At 37.2% G+C, this 16008-nt stretch overlaps 1 protein-coding gene across 2 annotated transcripts in view; it reads left to right on the top strand.

The window, feature by feature from the left end:
• Positions 1-10312, top strand: part of LOC753271 (E3 ubiquitin-protein ligase DTX1) — a 38848-nt gene extending 28536 nt beyond the window's left edge. Inside the window, exons 3-10 of one of the 2 annotated variants that reach the window (XM_030975041.1) lie at positions 358-534; positions 2038-2114; positions 4728-4874; positions 5999-6060; positions 6844-6990; positions 8416-8577; positions 9078-9167; positions 9904-10312. In XM_030975041.1, the coding sequence (XP_030830901.1) occupies positions 358-534; positions 2038-2114; positions 4728-4874; positions 5999-6060; positions 6844-6990; positions 8416-8577; positions 9078-9167; positions 9904-10131 (1090 nt within the window). In that variant the 3' untranslated portion in view covers positions 10132-10312. The remainder of the gene's footprint in view (positions 1-357; positions 535-2037; positions 2115-4727; positions 4875-5998; positions 6061-6843; positions 6991-8415; positions 8578-9077; positions 9168-9903) is intronic. The other variant, XM_030975043.1, reaches the window with a different exon arrangement.
• The last annotated feature ends 5696 nt before the right edge of the window (positions 10313-16008 follow it).

Here is a 16008-nt window from a genome sequence, read left to right on the forward strand (position 1 = left end):
TAGTTATGCATTATTACAACAGATATGTACTTCAAGAAGGCTTTGGTTTGATGTCAGTCTTTATGGAAGATGAATAATTTGTGAAAGATGTCATTCTAGTCTCAATAAAACAGGAATAACTTGTGTGCAAGTATAATACCTCAATACTAAATATTATTATAATATGAAGGCAACTGTATTGTCAACAACAACAACAACACTTTTTTTAATTTATTTTTTTAAATACCGACATGGTCATGAATGAGAAACACCTAACAACATCATGGTCCATGCAAATTTTTGTTCTCTAAGCGACAAACCATGGAATTCATATTAGATGACAAGTCTCTTTAAATCTTGCCACTTTACCATATTCAGGTCGGTGAGTGTGCCGGCATCCATGGCTGCTGGTCAGTCAAGTGAGGGCAGCAAACATCATGCCACAGCGAGTCCTGTCCAAAGCTCTTCTGGTCTCGGGATGCCACCTCTCACCCAGAGTGCGACCATGTCACACCTAGCTGCCGCTGCTGCTGCTACAACCTCAAGAATGAGAAAGTAAGACGGTTAAAAGTTTTAAAGCCCCACTGCACTACTTATACATGTAGCTTCTTGCGCCCTCTATATAGCAAAAAATACATGATCGGTGCCCGTTGGTCCCCCTTGGTCCCCTTTTTCTTATGTTAATCAAGATCTGATTTGATGAAATAACCACCTGTCAGTGACCACGGCAGGGAGGTCTAATCCCTCCTGGCCAAACTAGTGCAGATGGACTTTTAAGAAAGCAAGACGTTTTACAGTGGCTGTCTCGAAAACATGGATCAATACCCCACTTTCCATCGGAGAATAAACCTGTCTCGCCTCTTTCAAAGATCCCTTAAAGGTAAAGACCAGTATTGGAAATGCCCCAATTTCAAAAAATGAAATGGAAGCTCTTATTACCAATCATGTGAAAGAATATGTTTTGACTAATACATGATGATAAAAATTTTGCCGGTAAACCGCCTACTAATTGATATATTTGGTAAATTAGTTTATCTACATGGTCTGTGAGAGATAAGCGCATGTGTCGCGCATGTGTGCATATAGTCCCATATACATGTACATCTTTCTGTGTACAGTGCTTGTAACTTTACGAAGACTGGGCCATATTTCTTATCATTTTGATGATTCCAGAACCTTGCAGTATACACCAATACTTATATACTAGATGATCAACCTTTTCTGATCGATTCCACAGCGTTTCTTTTACAATGCAATCGCATGACCATAACTGGTCTTTACCTTTAAGACATATTTCTTCCCTCAGTATCATAATATGATTTAAATTTTAAATACTCAATATTATTATTATTATTATAATATGAAGGTATTGTCAACAACACAAAATCAGTTTGTTAATACTATCATGTGCTTGGCAGATGCTCCACATATTTTTTCCTGTACTTGTTAATAGTGATACCACAGGAACACAACATAAGAAGTTTACTTTGAAAAAAAATGAATTAGAAAAAGAAGAAAAGTTAAATTCTGCTTGATGCACAATTAAACATTAAAGCTGATGTACCAATAGCACCATATTTGTATTATCTTGTTTTATAACATTCATTTAAAGCTTATCTGCCATAGTTTACAGGAGGGATTAGACTGCCCTGCAAGGTCACTGGACAGGTGGTTATCTCATCAACTCAGCTCTCAGTTAACATAAGAAAAAGAGGATCATGGGGGACCAATGGTCACCGATTAGGCATTGTTTGTTATATAGAGGGCGCAAGTAGCTACAAGTAGTGCAGTGGGCCTTTAAAGAAGGATAAATTAGTTATACGTTTACTCATGTGTACCACCTCAGATGACAGATAGATGAATATTGTAATGATGTTTACCAAAGCAAGTCCAGGGGGCCGTTTCATAAAACTTGTTATCTAATTTGCTCTCAGCCAATCTGATGCCATGATTTCAGTAGCTTGTAACTTGTTATTGATAACAAGTTTTCTGAAACAGGCCCCAGAGCCAGGCATCTACATTGAGGACTCTTTCTTTGATCTCTCTATCTACCTTCAGGTCTCACTCGACACCATGTACCATCCAGACCAGGACAGCCAACGCAGCAGGTGCAAGGCTCAGCCCTGTTATGACAGGTATACTAGGGAGGGGGTACAGGGCATCTATTCAATCTCAATAATTAATCACAACATCAGACCATCTAGGCATTTGAGTAGTTTCCATTTGTTGAGGGAAAATCCCTAACATTAGGGGAAATCCCCATCCAAAGTAGGGCAGAGTCAACCATTGACTGAATCCTCTAATTCCCATAAGCTTCATACAGGGACCTCCCCGTTTCAGTAGGCAGTGGGTTCACAAGTCGTTATCACAGCTGCGTTGAAGGGCAAAAGCAGACTGCATCACTATAACCCCTGGGGTCTCTCCTCCGGCATATCTGTTTGGGATGTGCAGGTGGATGAACCAGAGTTTCAGGCCTAGTCTTATACAAATAGTGCAGTAGGTTCCTGACATTGCAAAGGTGGTGAGTCTCCTCTACGCAGGGCCTCTATTTAACATCCTATCCGAGGGACAGAGTGTTTCCACTGTCATGGGCCTGGGTTGGAATTGAACCTACGATCTGTGGTTCAACAGGCAAGTGCTTTACCAACTGAGCCAACTCACCTCGTTGTAAAGTCTGATCTTTTTAAAATCACATTTTCAAGGATTCTCCTCCTTTGTATCAAACTGTAATTATTTTACCAATGTACTGGGAGACATCACAAAGTTAACTAATGGCTGCTGTAATGTTTGGAAACATGGTGAACTGTAGATTGTAACCATAACCATGTAATTTAGATCAAGAAAAGTCAACTCCCGATACTTATATTATATCCTCATTCTGTCTTTGCTCGCTTTGCGTGAAAAGATATATATATTTTTTTAGATCCATTCTATGTAAAGAAGCATGATTGCTTGATATTAATGGTTGTTGTGATTAACATTCTCCTACTATTTGGTTTCTGATTTGTGTGTTAAACATCTAATATCAATCTCAAACCAATATCTGCAGTGCCTGTTTCTGATAGATTGAGCAGGGAGATTCCTCCCATCTCCCAGGATTGAGCATGCTCAGCAGAATGGGCACTATCCCAATCGATTTATTGACGTTCTTTTTTTAACCAATATTGATATTACTGATAGTTAAGAAGAAAATCAAAGGGAATGCGGGTGCTTGTTGCAGTTTTCAGGATTTGTAATATACTAAATGACATATATATAATTTTTAGTAAAATTGCCAATGATGGAAATGGTTAGAAACTTATCACTGACTTGCTGGGCACTGGGCACATTAAGTCTGTTTCATTCATGGCTTCCATGGTGAATGCAAATGCATAAACATTCTATACTACTTTAGGTCTACAGCAGCGGCAAGTCCATTTAAACTGAAAATCAATTATTAAAAATTTACCCATTCCTATATTTTATCATTGATATATATTGTATAATTCTACATATTCTTCAAATTTCACACATTGTATTTACATTTAGCTGCTGTACATGTACATGCCCATGTACAAGCTTTTGGACTAGAATGTCTGTAGCTGCTATTCCTTCTATACTAAATCTGAAATCTTAAAATTCATTAATATATACATTTTCTTTCTTCCAAAGACATCGGAATATATAAGTAGCGTTGGCATGCACTCGTGTGCAAACAGCTGCTGCGCATGAACAAGCTTTTGGACTTGGATATCTGTAGCTGCAAGTTCATGAGAACTAAAATCAAATCATCAAATTCTTTCATTTATGCATTCTTTTTTTCTTCTATTCATATTGGAACATAAAGTTAGGGATGGCATTCTACTTACTTTTAAAATCTAATTTAATTCATACCCATACATGTACATAGAGTCAACACAATTCTTGCCTTACTTTAATACAGCAGACAATATTACTCTTGACAGTTGAGTGAGAAAAGCTCCTTTTTGGCAGTGCATTAAAAGACCATTCTTTTGTCCCTTGATGTTTTGACTATAAATCAGGAAACTAACCGTTAACAACTAAATTATTCAAACCCCTTGTAAATTTGATATATCTCAAGTTTTTTATAACTCAAGAATCAAAGGTGGACTGGTTGAATTAGGACCTTTGTTGAATACTTTTAGATATATAAGCTTTAATATGTGACATTCTCAAGAAAAACAGAAAAGGGAACAAGAGAATTGTTTACATACTTAAACAATTACAAAACTTGGTAAGGGTATGAATAATCTGGTTGTTAAAGAGAAGGTTGAGTTCTGGGAAGAGGTGAAAAATAATCCGCAAACATTATCATTGTATTATGCAAGTGTGGAAGAACATCAGGGAAAAGTTGTTCCCTGAAAAGCATGGCTCTTCAAATGCCTTAATATTCTAAGTACGGCATGTAACATCATTAAAAATTATGCCACATGTTCGTGTAGTTCCATATACATCTTTCTGTGTACAGTGCTTGTAACTTTACCAAGACTGGGCCAAATTTCTTATCATATGATTCCAGAACCATGCAGTATGCACCATTACTTATATATGATAGATGATCAACCTTTTCTGATCGATTCCACAACGTTTCTTCCACAATTCAATCGCATGACCAGAACTCGACTTTATCTTTAACTATGTGTCACTTACTCATCTCATCTAACCGCTTCATGACTGACACCATAATCTACCATCCATCATCAAGTCTGTGCTTTATCTGTCCGCCCTCCTCCCTCCCTTCCCCCCAGCTATGACGAGCATTTTGCTCTCCACAGCCCTGCCTATCAAGCTCGTACCCGTCAGGACGCCCATCTATTCCCCGCCCAACTCTGGGGGCATCCGTCCGGTGGAGGGGGTCAAGCCGCGCAAGAAGAAGAGGAAGATATCGCTCAGGGGTAGGTGGCCATTTTCAATCTCATTGTCTCTCTTCGTCCACCTCTTTCTCTTTCTGTCTGTCTCTCTCTCTCTCTCTCTCTGTCTCTCTCTCTCTCTTTCTATCTTTCTCTCTCACTTTCTCTCTTGTTTTCTCTCTCTTGCTTTCATTCTCTCTCACTCTTTCTCTCTCATACTGTACTCTTTCTCCCTGTCCCTGTCTCTCTCTCTCTTACTTTCTTTCTCTCTCACTCTTTCTCTCTCACTCTTTCTCTCTCATACTCTTTCTGCCTCCCCCCTCCCTCTCTCTCTCTCTCTCTCTCCCTCAAGTGTATCTGCCTCTTATCATTTTTCCTTATCTATCTTTGCCCTCTCTTTTCTTTTTTATCCTTACATCTTCCTTTTCTCGTAATGCTAAGGTAACTTTGAGAAAATATGATGTTCTTGAGTTCACAAGCATGGTTTTTCAAATTTGTGGCAGTAATACACAATATTTTGTATATTACAATTTGGAATTGAAGTGCGAAAAAAATGCTTAGTCATACTACATATGAAAAAAAGTTCAACAGTTAGTGTTAATTCATCTTATTGCAGTGTAAATTTTCATGCAGAGTGGTGTATGCATTGTATTAAAACTTGTGTGTACTGTGTCAGCAAAACCAATGCTTTGCAAATATTCCTGGTTCAAAACTCACAAACTAATATGCATTCTATAATGAAAAATTTTACAATGAAAGTTCAACATTTTATATTGATCTTACAGTGATTTTAAAGGGACAAATTTTTTCTTCATTTGAAAAACTATTGACATCCAATGAGGTATAAGAGTGTGGATTTGAAAACTGCACAACATCTTTGGTTATTCTTTTGCAAATTAAACAAATATTGATGTGCTCGGTATCTTGTCAGTGGTGTTTGATAATGGATTTGATACATTATGAATAGCATGATAATGTATTACATCACATGTAGAAACCTTTCAGAAACATGTTAAAAAGATTTTATTTACTTACTGATGATATTATGGTGTTAAAATTCTGAAGAGAAATTTGTGTTTTTTGTTTTGTATAGCGCCTTGAGTAAGTAATTAGATAAGTGCGCTTTATAAGTATTTATTATTATTATTACTTGTGTCTATATCTTTCAGGTCAAACTGCTGAGGAGGTCATCAGCAAATACGTAGAGAAAGAAGAAAGTCCGCCTGATGAGGTAGGCATTTGCCATCGCTCTTTTGGAAGTTATAGTCAGTTAGAATAATATTCCAGAAATGCACCCGATTGTATTTATTTCTTTCCCTTGTTTTGAAAAGTCATGGCTGTACATGTACATCTTATTACCAGGTGACACAGTTCTACATCCGAATCCTGTATGTGGTACAAAATTATCCCTTTACATTGTAACGAGTACAGATATAAATTATCACAATTATACATGTGCATTCCTTTCCCTTATGTTTTCCTGGAATGCCCTGTATGATTTGCGAAACTGTGCAAGGTACTCTCTCTCTCTCGAAAAGATCTCAAATGTACTCCTTATATGCAGGAGTGTTGAGTGGTTAAAGGCGCTTGACTGGAGATGCGAAGGTCGAGGGTTTGAATCCCGACACGGCACTAATATCCTTTGGCAAGATATTAACCTGCATTTGCCACTCTCTACCCAGGTGTTAAATGGGTACCCGGTAGGATGCGACCATCATTGTTGATCAAACAGTTTTTGAGCATCAAGTAATGCCTGGCTGGAATGCTCACCAGAGAGTGGAGATTGTGCACACAGTGTGTGCGATCCAGTATTAAATTCAATGACCGGGGTAATAGTATATCTGTAAAGGGCTGAGAGACATCGTAGATGTATTAAGCGCTATATAAAGCGGAACATTATTATTATTATTATAATCCTATGTCTACAGAAGTGTCCTCTTTGCCTATTTTAAGGAGAATTTATTCAAACATAGGGGCAAAGTAACACAGTTCATTCTTTAATACTATCTTGCAGGAATGTCCTATATGTTTTGAGAAGCTGTGCAATGTATCCCACTATAACGAGGATGAGGAGGAGGGAGATAGCGTTCTTAAGCTAGAGCGATGCCGTCACTTCTTTCACCAGAGCTGTCTATATGCCATGTACAACAGCGGACCAAAGGTAAGAGAAAGAAACTTCTCTGAAAAGTGAAATACTGGAAAACAATCAGTAGTGTATACATTTATTTGATTGTTTTGCATTGGGTAAAAAAAAGTGCTCATCTCAATGTCAAAGTCGCATTATGAATGTCTTGTAAAAAGTTCTCAAGCAATTTGAGTATTAAAACAACAATTGTTACTACTAATCATACTCTCAAATATATTTCTGAAAATACACAAACAGTTATTTGTTCATCAGGTGTATCAGAAATTTGGTCCGTGTACAAAAATAATAGGGTTAACCCTATTTAGCCCGGGGGGGGGGGGGGGCTTCAGAAGCCCCCCCCCTCAACATTTTTCGCGATAATTTTTTAACGCAAGAAAATCTTGCACTGAAATTTTGTGACTTTTTTCTTTCGAGTCTTGCGCAACTTTTGAAAGAAATTTTTCGAAAATCGGACCTACCATTACAAAGGCACGTGTCCTTTTGTCTTCGCATGTCAGCCCGAAAATCGCTCATTTTTGTGATTTGTGTACAAAACATATGGAAATCTCATTTTTCAAATAAAGAGGTAAAACATTGGTTATTTGGTCTTGTTTAGATTTTAGGTGTTTATTTTGGGGTCAAAATAGTTGAATTATAGTTGGAAATGAAATAAAACAACAAAAACAATAAAATACATAAGTTAAAAAAACAAAGAAATACATAAGAAATTATCAAAACAATAGATAACATAAGGAATAACCCTGGTTTTTCAAATTTTTGTGTTGTATTATTATTCCAAATGGTCTAACAAATATATGTAGTGAGAAAGAATGCTTAAATATGAATAATGTCTGATTTATGGGCAAAAATGTGAATTTAATGACCTTATTTGCATAAATTACCATAAATATGCAAATGAGTGAATTTTTCAAAAAAATTGAAATTACCATAGTATTCTATACACTTCACTTGACATGTATGCAAATTTTCGCGGCGATCGGGCGTTTCACGGCCGAGATCATAGGGGGGGGGGCCTTAGAAGCCCCCCCCCCGGGCTATGCAGTTTCAAAATAGCCCGGGCTAAATAGGGTTAAACTATTCATCACTCTAGTGACTAGACAAAGTAAAGTGTGGTGTGTTCTAAAGACCTTTTCACTGCAAATGCTGAAGTATATCCATGAAGCATGAAGTTTTAAGATACGTTGGCAGCAACAGCAGTTTAAATTTGACAGCTTTAACATAGCCACACATATGCATGTAACTACATTGTATATATACTTACATTGGATGTCTCTTAAGTTTCCGTTTATTATAAATGGAAAAGAGCCATTTTTGTAGATTTTAGCACCATCGTATCATCCCAAATCACACATAATGACCTTCTCAGGCTCAGAAATGGAAATGAAATTATGTAAATTTTCTCTTTTCTTTTCTTCCTCTTCTTCTCTTACTATGACTCAGGATGGCAGTATACAGTGTCCTACCTGTAAAGCCATCTACGGTGTGAAATGCGGCAATCAGCCTCCCGGGTCGATGGACTATCACGTCATACCACATTCCCTGCCCGGTTTCCCATCATGCGGGACTATACGTATCATCTATAATATTCCTCCAGGAACACAGGTCAGTCTAATGCACAGTTAACAAGCTGAGATGAATCAAACTGGCCAAACCACCTTTGTCATAAAGCTGTATGTTATAACACTCAGAGTAGGTGTATAGTGTAGATTATTTGTTTTGCACTCATCTACTTCAAACCCCCCCCCCCCCCCCCCCCTCCTTGCCATTCAGATTCATTTGTAATGTTTAATCGTGCCGCAACAGTATCTTTGCGGTGACTTTACTCTGCATATCGTTTCTAAACAGGGTGTAATATTTCAGAATTATACTGAAAATATTGCATTTTTTTCACCCGGTATATCAGTACCTTCAAAATCCTCATGCACTTAACAATATCAGTCAATCTATTATAGTAATATAAAACTATATAGAACATTTATTGCATGTGAGCTTTTCAAGCTTTTTGTCTTATGCATTTGTGTTTTGTATGGCAAGGTCCAACATGTCAGCTGGAAGCATTTCTTTAAAATTATTTCATCTTCTTTTTATCCTTCTCTATTCAGGGTCCAGAGCATCCTAGTCCAGGCAGGAGATATTCATCAAGGGGATTCCCCAGAATGTGTTATCTACCTGACAATGAAATAAGCAGAAAGGTAATGAGAATATGGAGACATTTTAGAACTACTATATACAGATATAGACTTCAATGCTTCATTGAGAACTTAAATAGAAATTGCTTGTACTGCTTGAACATCCCGCACTCGAGCATTTTAACTTAAGACTTCTTAAAGGTTTTTCTGTGAGGATTTGAAAATGACAGTAAATTGTGCTTTTAATGATGATAAAGTGAAGGTCTATTGGATTGTTGGCTTTGCTACATTTGTCAGTACAAGCGAATTGGAAAGATGTAAAAGTTGTGAATGAACCTGTGTTCCTTGATGCATCCACATCAAAGAATTGTTGTTAGAGATAAAGTTGAGTTCTGGTCATGCGATTGCATTGTGAAGGAAACGTTGTGGAATCGATTTAAAAAAAGGTTGATCATCTAGCATATAAGTACTGGTGTGTACTCCAAGGTTCTGGAATCATCAAACTGATAAGAAATTTGGCCCTGTCTTGGTAAAGTTACAAGCACTGTACACTGAGAGATGTATATGCGACTACACAAACATGTGGCATAAACATCTGTCTCTAATTGTTATGATGTTACATGCCATAGCTAAAATATTAAGGCATTTGAAGAGCCATGCTTTTCAGGAAACGTTTTTTTATCTGATGTTCTTCCACACTTGCATAATACAATGATAACGCTCCCAAATTATTGTTCACCTCCTCCCAGAACTCAACCTTCTCTTTAAATGGTTGTGCATTGTTTGTTCACTTTAATAGATTCTCCGCCTCCTCATCATCGCCTGGGAGCGGCGGCTCATCTTCACCATCGGTACGTCGGTCACGACGGGAGAACCCAACACCGTGGTCTGGAACGAGATCCATCACAAGACAGAGTTTGGTTCCAACGTGACGGGCCACGGCTTCCCGGACCCCAACTACTTCACCAACATCCTGGGAGAGCTGGCGTCGCAAGGGGTGACGGAAGACTGCCTGGATGATTACTGAGACGGGAGATGGGAGCGGAGGGAGGTGGTTGATTCAGTCAAGGATGTTTGCAGAAAGTTGCCTTGGGGGTGTGGAATGATGGTTGTGTATAGAGTGGTGAAGTGTGACATCATCAAAGACCTATTTTTGGAATTTCTCAATTTGTTTTCTTCATTTTCCAAAAGATCAAGTATTGGCTGAAATATGACCATCTGAATAAACAGATTTCCTATGGGAGCTCAGTGTTATATATTGCTCTGGTTCATAACATTACGAGCCAGAGCAATATAACACTGAGTTTCTAAAGGAAATCTATTTATTCAGATGGTCATATCTCTGCCATTACTTAACATATTCAATTGGTTTTCGACATTTGGACATTACTTTTGATGCTCTTTCAGAAAATAAAGAAAAAATTGAGAAATTCCGAAAAATTGATTTTATGATGTCACATTTTCCTAACATTTAAATATTTCAGACGTTCTTAACTGTCCTATTGTCTGATATCTTTTAAACTTATACATACCTGTTTTCTTCTGTCACACAGCAAGAAAAATCAGATAACTATTTGTGAAAGTTTGAGCAAAACTGGATAAAACATTGTGAAAACCATGAATTTTCCTAACATTTAGATATTTCAAGGGTTCATAATTTTCTCACTGTCTGATTTCTTTCAAACCTACACCCACCTGTTTTCTCCTGTTGCACAGCTCACCTTTTGACAAAGGTTGGATTGTTTCGATCTGTAGATTATCTAGTCACCATCAAATTCTTCTTCAGGTGAAGTTGGAGAATTCAATCCAACTTTTGTTCAAGTTTCATTTTCATACTTCCCTGTAGTGCCTAGTAATGAGTAATGTACATACCTTGTGGCTCCTTCAAGAATTTCATATCTTGGTTATTCAGCTTGCTTACGGTTGCGATTTGAATTTGGGAATGATTTTGTGTTGCAAGAAATAACTTATGAAGATATAGGCTTTTGATTTCTGGACAACATTGAAGTCCTCGGAGCCAATCTTGCTTGGTTTAATGGATCAGGAGGAATAATTCCTGGGCCTGCTTGTCTATAAAGGCCACCCAAGGAAAACAGGTGGCCTTTCTAGACAGGTACTACAACGCACATTTCTTTCTCAAGGGAGACAAAATACATGGTCTTTATAGACAGGTGGCCACTAATGCAGGTTTGACTCTCTTTGTTTTTTTGTTTTTGTTTTTTGGGGTTTTTTTTTTGGGGGGGGGGGGGCTTTGATGCTTTACAGGGCCTTCAAGAACAACTGATTGTAATCCTATGCGACCATTCATCTCTTTATTGCACTCCTTGTGTTCTGTGTGAGAGTTGAAGACATCATTTCTGTGCCCTTTTTGAAATAGCAAATATTTATGCGTCTTCTTTTATTCACCGGTATCTGCTTATTTTCAATTTGTATACAGTTTATGTCTAGCTTCAAGCAAGGTTTCTGGTTGTTGATATGAATGGGCTTTAATTCACAGAAAGACTTGCAACAAAGAATGCTTTTGTGCACTGCAACATGAAAATGTATTTTAGTATTAAAGTTTTCATTGAGAGTACTACACATAGTCTTTGTACCTCTGCTATCAAAGAGGTGTTATGACTATATATCCTGGTATATCAATAAAGTGACATTGTACAATTACATGTACATTCCATCTCTATGATGTGTTCAATATAATCATGAGTTGGACACCAAATTGAACAAATGGGTGTCATAAAACAAGTGTGTGTGTGTGTGTCAGTTAGCACAGGTATATCTTGTATATAAAACAAGTATTGTCAATATATCATGCAACATTAAGTATGTGTGAACCAAAATCATTTATGGAGAGGTATGGAAAGTTTAATGTCTACACACATACGTATTGCTTTTCATCTTGCGAAGCAGACACTACAAAATGAGCTGTATAAAATCTCTTTAAGTCTATTTTTGTATCTTAGATGTGCAGCATTTTTCTAAAGAATATACTGAAAAGTTTGGAAAGTAAAGAAATTTAGTGATTGCTTTCATTGATTTGCAAGTATTTGGCAAGAAATTTTGTTTCTTTCATTGCCAATGTTCAGAATTGGATTTTACTAGTATTAGCTATCTCGAGAACTGCGTAATGTCAAGGAAAAGAATAAATCCTTACTACTTTTTAGTGTAATGAGTATTTATTACAAGTATTGAACATACATCTTGGAGTAAAAACCTATATCCTTGCTGAACCCAAAAGATACCAGTAGATGAATGAAGAAGGATTCGTATCAGGGTCTAAAATACCGGTCGTTGATTATCGTGTTTATCTCCTTCATAGCTACACCATCAATTTTTCACATGCATTTATTGGAATTGTTGCCTTTGTATAGTCATGTTGTTTATTTGCTCATTATTATATGACAGTCATGCATATTGATATATTTGTGGTATTTGAGACAACTTTTGACACTTCATGATGAATTCATTGCAATTTGTTTCACAAAGTTCATACGCATCCTTGCATATGTGGCGAAACTGAGAAATGTCCATGTAGTTACAAGTATTTCCAAATTCCTTTTGGAATTACATGTATACCTTTCCCCTCCCCCCCCTCAAAAAAAAATATTTTAAAAACAAATAAATAAATAAATAAAGCTAGCAATTTAGCAATATTTTACTTGTCCACATTTCATTTACTTTCATATTGTGTAAGATCTAGTAAGGTATTCTATTTATTATTTTGCAGGCCATAGATACATGTATATTTGATACACTCATTCGATATGGAATGGGTGAAAGTTGCAGAACATCCAGAATACACTTTATAATTGTTATCACAATGCAACGGCACCACATCTGTTTGCGTATGTAGTGCACAGATGAACACTTGTTTAATACTGGAGGTGGAGAAGGGGCTGAAATGCAGCTAATGTTCCCCTCGCCCCTTATTTTGAATCACTGGCTTTTTTAGATTGAGAATGCTTGTTTTTTATCATTCTTTCCGCACCCCTCACAGGGAGTTCAAAATAATCATGAAGAGACGTTTTTCCGTGTATATGATATTTTAGGTGAAGAACATGATGTTTGTAGATCTAAGTTGTTGATCAGTCTTAAGCAGTTCGCATCATTTCAAACTTTAGTTTACAAGGTAAAAACAAAGTATGGATTGTAACCCGTCTGTAAAACATCATTCAATTTAATTAAATTCTAGTGTGCATAACAAATCTGGTAAATGAATCAACATTAATGATATCATGTATTTATGGGTGTATCAGATATCAAGTTTGAATGAAACATTGAACAGACATATGAAATGGACTGCAAAACAAACAAAAACTTTTTATTGGCATTTCAGAATTGACTTCACATTTTAGTATAGTTTAAAGCCCCACTGCACTAGTTTGGCCAGGAGGGATTAGACCTCCCTTCATGGTCACTGGCAGGTGGTTATCTCATCAAATCAGCTCTCAATTAACATAAGAAAAAGGGGACCGTTGGAGATCAACCGGTACCACTTAGGCATTGTTGGCTGTAAAGAGGGCTCAAATAGCTACAAGTAGGGCAGTCCTGCTTTAAGACAAGTACATTACTTGAAATTTTATTAAACTATAGTTTGATACATAATTACCAAGTCAACCATGATGAATATGATACATAGGATTGGTTATCCTATAATCATTTTTTTGTAAATAATACTTTTTCCTTTTCTTTGTAATCACCTTTCCTGTTGAAGATATTATCTTATTTATATTCAATTATCTTTTATATAATTGCGTTCAATATTTCTTCTTAGCATTTTCCTGATAAATGTTATTACTTTCATTTAACGCATCTTCAGCAGGGTAATTGCTTGCCATGGTTTGTAAAATAATGAAACACGTTATATTTTGTTAAATTGCTTAGATGTTAGGCTATTTGAGTGAAAGATAGTTTTGCAATATGATGAGGGGTTTTTTTTCTATGAAAGAGATTTCTATCACTAAAGGTGGCATAGTTGTTTGTGTTTGCATTGCATAATACAATAAATATATGTACCACAACACCAATTTAATATATGAATTGACTTGTGTATTCAATATATTATTTCCATGTATGATGCCCGCATTTTAAATGACAAGTGACGGGTTTAGGGGAGGGGTATCTGTGAAAGAGAGAGAGAGATACAGAGAGATACATAGAGAGAGAGAGAGAGATATATATATATATATATATATACAGAGAGAGAGAGAGAGAGAAAGAAAGAGAAAATGGGAGAGACGGGAGAACGACAAGGAAAGAGGAAGATAGACACAGAAAGAGAGACGTAGATAGAGATACAGATGGAGGGAAGAGGTAATTGAAACTTTCATTTTGTCAATGAAGAAAGCATCATCTTACAACAAAAACTTAAAGGCCCACTGCACTACTGGTAGCTACTTGCGCCCTCTATATAACAAACAATGCCTAATCGGTGACCATTGATCCCCCATGATCCTCTTTTTCTTATGTTAACTGAGAGCTGAGTTAATGAGATAACCACCTGTCCAGCGACCTTGTAGAGCGGTTTAATCCCTCCTGTAAACTATGGCAGATAAGCTTTAAAGTTACCTTGGTTATCATCTTCCAAGAACTTTATCCCTCAAAAAAAACTTCGCAAATCTACAGGTGTACTAATCCATGATTATTGATGTATGTTTAGATCATCTTTTTAAAGAATTTAAGTAAAAGGTGGTTCATGAGATTAATTTCCGTGAAAATAGAATGTGCTTGGGTCTGTCTGGAAAATCTGATAGTGATGATCACTTTAAAGTATGCACACCGAAGATTCATTGCCCTCTGTAGTTCGGTTTGGGAAACGACCTCCAACCGTATCTTTGTCAATAAATTGCTCATGAGAGGAATCAAACACATCAAAAGAAACGCCTTTTTTAATATCTCCCACCCTCCCCTTTTCTCGTCATCAGGGGTGGATCTATGGGGGGATTCGGGGGTTTAACCCGCTCCCCCACCCCCCCCCCCCACCCCCCACCCCCCTGGCATAAAGCTAGATCCGCCCCTGGTCATCATTCTCCCTGTACAATTTACATCTTGCTTTTCTACTTCTCTTCCTCACTTTGTTTTCTCTTCTCAATCCCACTTTCTTTGATATACTCTGCCCCCCCCCACACACACACACACACGCTCACACACCACTCTGTTTCCCTTTTCGATCGTTTATAAATTATGAAACCCGCTCTTGCCTCGACTTTGTGGTAAACACTATTTCACAACACTCTTCACCAACGTTGAGAAATAAAGTTGGCCCATTATTAAACGAGAACAGAAAGAGGCTTCTTCCATTGTTTGCCGTCGGCCTACTCTCATTTTAGTTCTATTAAACGAGCGCAACTCTATTTAATACATCGGTGTCTTTTGAAGGGGATCTTTTTAAATGACGCCAGGGGAGAGCGAGTGAACAAAACACTCACTACGAACTCGGGTTTGAAAAACCTCTCCGTTATTAAAAGCATTGTCCTGTGTTTACTCAAGTGAGCCGCTACACGGGGGCATAGCACCTACAAAGGTGTCTTCTTTTAATCTTGCCCTTAGTTCTTACAACGTAGTCGCAAGTAGAGACCTTAGACTAAAATTGGTTAACATCTAGACAAATGAAAAGTTAATCGGGTGAGGTTTAAATTCGCTTGCCTGATGGTACTGTTTTTTTTCAGTGTAATTACTATCATCTGTATACCTAGCGTTCAAAGTTAATTGGCATGTTGTCTTCTTCTTAATTATAAGATGTTGCTTACGGTCTTGGACATCTGAGACAAGCGAGTAAGCCTGATGTCCTCCAAAATAAGAGTATCGATATGATTAACAATAGGGATCGGTGGGATGACAAAACGCCTCATGCATTATTCATGAACCATCCCATCTTAATGCACTATACGAGATAGTGCCTGATAAA

The sequence above is a fragment of the Strongylocentrotus purpuratus genome, unplaced genomic scaffold (assembly GCF_000002235.5).
Source record: "Strongylocentrotus purpuratus isolate Spur 01 unplaced genomic scaffold, Spur_5.0 spur5_contig_867, whole genome shotgun sequence".
NCBI lineage: Eukaryota > Metazoa > Echinodermata > Echinoidea > Camarodonta > Strongylocentrotidae > Strongylocentrotus > Strongylocentrotus purpuratus.